Raw genomic sequence first — 7,615 nt, forward strand, 5'->3', positions numbered from 1 at the left:
TGGTGGGCTCCTTGAAGGCTTGAGTGTCGGTGAACCCACCCAGGGTTTTACTCGTAGGAAAGCGAGTCCATTAACTGACCCAGTTCTCGGTGCGGGTTCCTCATAAAAAAGATAAGTTAAGATGCCCATAAGAGCAATTTTTAAGCTTTGCTTTATTGTATCCAAAATGCATTGCATCAAGCTGTAAACTTTGAGCGAAATTATAATACATTTTGTCATTTTGAAGCCAAGAAATTTCCCACTACGAGTACACACAGACATGTTAAAATTCTATATCATGCCCTTTTGGCAGCATTCACTACGGTCTCAAATAGGAACACCAAAAACCTTGAGATGCAAAATCACTATGTAAGAAAAAAGCGAGATAACAATACGAGCATAAGGCATGAGGGAAGGAGACAGAAGGTAAAAAACAGCCGCACTCCCCCTTAATTTTAAAATACATACTTTAAAGTTTAAACAAATCAAAGTTAAAAGTTCATCTTTCCAACATTATAACATCAGCATCAAGGAGAAACAGAGAGGCAAGATAATTATAAGCACAGAGCGCAATGAAAAATCTTTCAAGAACTACACACAATACCAAAATCTATGAAGACTGCTGCTTCTTGATCTACAAATAGACAACCTTCAAAGGTTGGTCACCAACCAAAATGCAGCAATGTCGCATTTTAAAGTGGCAAAATGGGGTGTAGCAGAGACGAACCCTTCTCAAAGCTGAACCATTTCAAATGGAAACAAACGATCAAATCATTGAGAGAGAGAGAGCTTATGTGTATGATCACGTGAGTGTAAGGATGGTGAAGTGGCAAAGAAAAAGACTTCATTCATGAAGATCCTAAGTGAAGCCTGCTTCTAAAACATGGCAATGAATACCCACCTATCAAAGCTATTGTTGACAGTTCAGAGGCCAGATAGTGCAGTTGGAATCTGGAAGACGTTCGCTACATTCCAAACCATGAAAGTCTGAAGTGGTGGACCACTGACTGGACCATCACCTATGAATAGGTTTACAGGCTGGATCACCAACCTTTTTCTTTTAATCTTATTTTGGTTTCTAAATTGATGCCAGACCAAGTTAGCCTAATTGAAATCCAATACAACCATAACCCTACCAAGAACGTGCTGTGCCGATTATTCTCAGTATACTTGATGCCAGTAGCAAAAATTGACCCTTCGCTAACATCTAATTGCTTGCAATTAACACAACAAGAATGAATCCTTGAAAGACCTGCTGCTACAGCAATGGGTGGTTGGATGATAATATTTTTACCAAGGGTTGAACCCAGCACATGCCCTTGAAGAAGCATGCCTGGTGGCAGATTTGAAATGGACAAATTTTACCCTGGGTTCACCATTCCATTGCCGTGGGACCTCCATCACATGGCTCTGTCCCTTACCAAAAACATACACATCCCATACAGGATTTAAATCACCACGGATATACGTAATATAAAAGTAAAGGAGCAACAGATAAATGAACGATTACCTCGGGTTCAGCTTTGCCATCTTCAGCCTTGAGACCATCATCACCTGCCAGGGCAATCACTTAGAGGAAAATTCACATTTTGCAACAGTATTTATTATTTTTCAAGTTTGACACAAAATGACATGAAAATAAACGGGTCTATTGTAGTTATATGTTATGGAAATACCTCCATCTTCTGGTAGATCAGAAGTCCAAAGAGTAAGATTATCCCTCAGCAACTGCATGATCAAGGTGCTATCCTTGTAGGACTCCTCACTCAGGGTATCCAACTCTGCAATTGCTTCATCAAATGCTTGTTTTGCCAGATGACAAGCCCTGCAGCATGTAAACAATATTATCTGAAAAAGATAAACCAAAAGAACAAGACAGTAGCTCCCAGTCTCATGAAGCAAATGGGATGAAACCCCAAAGACAGATCTAAAGATAATTTTAGAACATTTATCAATCCAAATTAATGTGCATATGAAAATATTTCACCTCTCAGGAGAATTCAGGATTTCATAGTAGAAAACTGAGAAGTTGAGTGCAAGGCCAAGGCGGATTGGATGGGTTGAGGGAAGGTCAGTATTTGCAGTGTTTGATGCAGCCTAAAAACAATGATAAAGAAGATATGGTCACATATTCAACAAATGGAGCATTACAGAGTAACTAACCAAATTGTCCCAAGGCCTTCTTTCTGGTTAACCACCACTAATGGGAACTGCAAAGGGATGAATGCACACCTGGTAAGCCTTGAGAGATTGATCTGATGCTTCTTTTCTTTCTTGATCAGTCTTGAATTCTGCAAGATAGCGGTAGTAATCACCCTTCCTGCAGTCAATGAATAACAAAATGGGAACAGCGAAACTGACAAAGTTTAGAGCACAGATTGAAAATGCATATGCTTTGTGAAAATTGAAACAAAAATAGTTTATTTTTCTAATCAAAGTTGATTACAGAGCCTGGACTCCATTAATCAGCACAACTTACAGTAATGGCCAAAAGCTTTCTTATCGAAAAAAGGGAAAAGACAGAAAGTACCTACAGAACTTTTCTTTTTTCTTTTCACCCCTTTTTGCTGCACAACTCGGGAAAACAATGCAATAATTCAAGCATGAAAACAAAGATATTCCAGGAAACACAAAAAAAAAGGTCCCAGGTAATGGCAACTAATTGAATTTCCATAGTGGAGACAACAACAAAAATACAAAACAGGCACACATTTGGAGAACTAGATGCCAACAGATATGCAAATCTGAAAAGGAAAACTGCCAGCTAAGGGCTTCAGACTCACATTTTGTAATAGAAGACAGTGGATTCTCCTGATCCAGAAGAAGGAATCAGATGCTCATCAATGATTGTTAAGATATCATTGCAAATCTTTGAGAGCTCTTCTTCTACCTTCTGTCGGTAGGTCCTAATGCGCTTAACATTCTGTTCATTGCCCTTTGCTTCTTCTTTTTGCTCTATAGATGACATGATACGCCATGAAGCTCGACGTGCACCGATAACATTTTTGTAACCCACAGAGAGCAAGTTCCGTTCCTCAACCGTCAATTCCAAATCTAGTTTAGCAACCTTTTTCATTGATTCAACCATTTCTGCACCAATAACCATAATACCATCATTAGAAAGCCAGTTAATTTGTATGATTCACATAATAATGAAAACACTGAAGTAGAAAGCCACTGTGCATTAAATGTGTCATATCGAGAATAGCAGTCAAGAGAGCAATAGAGGAAAAGTTCGATGCACAGATGTTGCAAACCAAGAATATAGTGATCACTATTTCAGGCATTAGTGAGATGAAAAAGTACACATTTCATGCAACTCACAAGAATGCCACACATCCTATATGCCTATTGTAATGCTTGATAACATAGTCAAAAGCCTGGAATAAATATACAACCTTACACACCAATATCTCAACATAATAGGCAAGCTTTGTGATTTGACCATCATCTAAGATATGATGCATACACAAGATCAGTTGCATCAGAAGAATGTAAAAGAATCTGTGTCACCAAAAATATCTGAACAAAAGAACTGCATGACACAGATGAAATGTTAAATTGAACATTAAAATGAAAACCCTCTAGCAATCCATCTGTCAAATTACTAAATTGAAACTAGCCAACTGAACACTCAATCATTGGCAAACTTTTTCTTCTTTTGAAATTAAAGTTTCCCATATGTCATGCAACAGCATAACAATGCCAAACACTCTGTGCACATAAAGAAAGACCTAAATATGTAAAGACTCCATGCACATAAAGAAAGACCTAAATATGTAAAGACTCCATGCACATAAATAAAGACCTAAATATGTCAAAAATCAAGAGACACAATAAGAGACCATAGAAGCATCAAACAAAAGTTTAACCATCCTTGAGAACCAAACATCACCATGTCTATGGCAGGCTATCAGCAAATTACATTGTTTTCACATGGAGAAACAAATCATTTCCACAAATAAAAGTACACAGTCATCTCGCGAACAGGGGAGAGAAAACAGGAACTAACCAACACTCCCTGTTACGCTTAACATGAAAAGATGGATCTACTCCCAAGCTTATGAAGGAAAAAAAATGAATAATACACAGCCATGAGAAAACAAGAATCTCTGATTTCCAACATGAAGATGAATTCAGAAACCTATTTGTAATACATTACCTTTCTCTGAAAAACAAATACAACAAAACATACAGAGAAAGAGAACAGCAACAAACAAGGGTCTACTAAAAATTACTCACCACCAAAATAAAAAAAAATAGATAAAAAAATGGAGGAAGTTTTATTACATTAAAGAATAAAGAATTTTGGTAAAACAAAAAAAATAACATGGAGGAAAAAACCCAATGACTGAAGACGAGAAAGAAACCACAAAAATACAAGAACCATTAAAAAGTTTCTCAAACAAAACACGATTTACAAAAACATGCTTTGGAATGAGAAAATGAGGATAAAAGCACGTTTTAATAAAATATGCTTTGGAAGGAGCAGATGAGGATAAAAGCAAGGAAAATCTTTGGGCTATGAAACATAACAGCTGGATACAACAACAACAACAACTACGCCTTCATCCCAAAACAATTGGGGTCGGCGATATGAACCAACAAAGAAAATCATTCTGGGTCTTCCACATGAATCCTTCTCCATTCATTTCTATCCAATGCCATGTCCTCGGTGAGGTTCAAAGCATTCATATCATTTCCTATCACCTCCATCCATGTCTTCCTAGGCCTACCCCGACCTCTTTTAACTAATATATTTTCCCATTTCTCCATCCTTCTAACTGGAGCATCATTAGGCCTTCGTCGAATATGTCCAAACCACCGTAAACGATTCTCTCTCATCTTATTTTCAATGGGTGCAACGCCTACCTTCTTATGTATCTCCTCGTTCCGAATCTTATCTTTTATTGTATTTCCACACATCCATCTCAGCATACGCATCTGAGCTACACTCATTTTTTGAATATGATGTCTCTTGGCAGCCCAACATTCCGTACCATATAGTAAAGCGGGCCTAATAGTTGTCCTATAAAACTTTCCCTTCAACCTCAATGGCATTCTACGATCGCACAACACTCTAGTAGCACTCTTCCATTTCATCCACCCACCCTTTATCCTATGATTTACATCTCTATCAATTTCTCCATACTTTTGAATGATAGATCCCAAATATTTGAAAGAATCATCCACCGGTATTTCTTGCTCACCAAGCTTCACTACACTCCCATCTCTATTTCGTTGCTTACTAAATCGACATTCCATGTATTCTGTCTTACTCTTACTCAACTTAAAACCTCTTGCTTCCAATGTCTACAACAACAACAACAACAACAACTACGCCTTCATCCCAAAACAATTGGGGTCAGCGATATGAACCAAAAAAGAAATTCATTTTGGGTCTTCCACATGAATCCTTTTCCTCCAATCATTTCTATCCAACGCCATGTCCTCGGTGAGGTTCAAAGCATTCATATCCTTTCCTATCATCTCCATCCAAGTCTTCCTAGGCCTACCCCTACCTCTTTTAACTAATATATTTTCCCATTTCTCCAACCTTCTAACTGGAGCATCATTAGGCCTTCGCCGAATATGTCCAAACCACCGTAAACGATTCTCTCGCATCTTATTCTCAATGGGTGCAACACCTACCTTCTTACGTATCTCTTCGTTCTGAATCTTATCTTTTATTGTATTTCCACACATCCATCTAAGCATCCGCATCTCAGCTACACTCATTTTTTGAATATGATGTCTCTTGGCAGCCCAACATTCCGTACCATATAGTAAAGCGGGTCTAATAGTCGTCCTATAAAACTTTCCCTTCAACCGCAATGGCATTCTACGATCGCACAACACTCCAGTAGCACTTTTCCATTTCATCCACCCAACCTTTATCCTATGATTTACATCTCCATCAATTTCTCCATACTTTTGAATGATGGATCCCAAATATTTGAAATAATCATTCACCGGTATATCCAACCAACCAAAGTATAATCAACCAACCAAAGTAAAATTTAAGTTAAAAAAAATCCAAAAACACTGGTAAGGAATAAGAAAAAAAAGTATTAAAAAATTATAAAACTCGAGTATAATCAAGACAACTATTTTCTCCGCCATAGCAGATTCTAAAAACCATTAACCAGGTCATAATCGAGTTCTTCTCGTAAAACAAACCCCCAACCATCTAGCATTCCTCCATATCTTGAAAATACAAGAGCATATTCAAGAACCCAAAAAAGTGCAACAATCAAACAGCAAAAAGAAGGTCACACAGATCAATTCCAGAATTGACCCAGCAAGCAACAACTGGCGAATTTATTAGTGAGCGTGATATAGTAACATTGAGTATCAAGATATCTAAGCTTGGCATTCAAACCCAAAATATATTCTTAGGACGCACAAATAAGACAACCCTAACCGTAAACACTACACTTTCACAGTCTACGAGATTGACCCTTCCTCAAAACCTAACAATAAGGAACCTCCCTCACAATGAGTATTCAGATCTCCAAATCCTCAACCATAATGCTAAGCAAAAAAAGCAAGAAAGAAACATTTCCTTCCTCATTTCACCTTCATGGGACAAACATTTCTGTTCCTCCCATTCGCAAACTAAACAGCGCATCAAACACATCACAAGGAAATCACGAAACAAATCGACCATAGCAACGACTAATCCGCCGATCAAACTCAAAGAAAATAATCAAATCTTGCAGAAAAGCGATCACGTACCAACGATCCAAACCCTAAAGAACATCACTGAAACAACACAAAGTATCATACAAATAACAGTAGAATTTATGCCAAAAAAATCAACAAAAAATAAAAAAAAATTGCTGCGCAACAAGATCGGTAAGCGAAACCGATCTGAGAGCGAAACAAACCACAGAAAAAATTAGCACGGAAAATTTTCATCCAATTTTGTAGCAAGAAAACACAGTAAAAACAAAAAGGCTAAAAAAAATCCAAAACAAAAAGACCACCAGCCACCAATATGCATGAACCCCAAACGATCCGAGTGACCGTAACGGCGGAAAGCCCAAAAACAGAAACGAACTACATAGAAAATTATATCGAAAAAATGCAAATAAAATCAGAAAAAATCCCAAAAAATCACGAAAAAAGGGATAAAACTTGCCTTCGTATCGCTCGGCTTGCTCCGCAAGCTTCGCCATGTAAACATGACTCTCTCTTTCTTTCTCGGTCGACATCGGGATCGCTCACAGAGAGAGAGAGAGAGAGAGTTTGAACAAGAAAATATCGGGAAAAATACAAAACAGAAAAAGGTAGGAAAAAGGCCCACGGAAAAAATGAGCGGGCAGGTCATTTATGGGCGGGTCGGTGGCGTTAATCTTGGCGCTGGCTGAGGAGTCCGAGAACGCACATCGGACCGTTCATTCCCGAAATCTGAGGGCCGGAAGCTGCCGATCGTTTAGGGGGAAGTCGCATCTGGGCCGTCCATTGTTCTTGCTCGGAACATGGTCAGAAATTACGTGCTTTCTCTTCTGCCCGTGTGTTTTTTGACTGAGTTGCGTCACGTAACCAAGATACGTGTGAAATAGATCGGGTCTAGGTGGACAGACTTAAAGATGGTACTGGGTCCAATTGAACCCACCGTAAGAAAAATCAT

The 7,615-nt window shown here is 38.3% G+C and overlaps 1 protein-coding gene across 1 annotated transcript; it reads right to left on the reverse strand.

Annotated features, from left to right (window-relative positions):
* Window positions 1–406: 406 nt before the first annotated feature.
* LOC149848830 (14-3-3-like protein GF14 iota) lies at window positions 407–7,298 on the reverse strand. The gene is made up of 7 exons (XM_089997672.1): window positions 7,124–7,298; window positions 2,763–3,069; window positions 2,212–2,299; window positions 1,967–2,076; window positions 1,656–1,804; window positions 1,490–1,533; window positions 407–717 (listed from the first exon to the last, which is right to left on the reverse strand). Exons 1-7 carry the CDS (start codon window positions 7,194–7,196, stop codon window positions 712–714), a joined length of 777 nt encoding a protein of 258 aa, XP_089853798.1. The 5' UTR covers window positions 7,197–7,298; the 3' UTR covers window positions 407–711.
* Window positions 7,299–7,615: the final 317 nt, after the last annotated feature.

This window comes from Nuphar pumila, chromosome 1 (assembly GCF_984573655.1).
Source record: "Nuphar pumila chromosome 1, dmNupPumi1.hap1.1, whole genome shotgun sequence".
Classification (NCBI taxonomy): Eukaryota; Viridiplantae; Streptophyta; class Magnoliopsida; order Nymphaeales; family Nymphaeaceae; genus Nuphar; species Nuphar pumila.

Bases quoted from the DNA above. Each gene is read 5' to 3' on its own strand.
- LOC149848830 (XM_089997672.1), bottom strand. From the start codon at position 7,196: ATGTCGACCGAGAAAGAAAGAGAGAGTCATGTTTACATGGCGAAGCTT. The intron at 2,300-2,762 runs GTGAGTCTGAAG...CATTGACTGCAG, and splicing joins ACTGTCTTCTATTACAAAAT to GAAGGGTGATTACTACCGCT. The intron at 1,534-1,655 runs GTATTTCCATAA...TTGCCCTGGCAG, and splicing joins TGATCTACCAGAAGATGGAG to GTGATGATGGTCTCAAGGCT.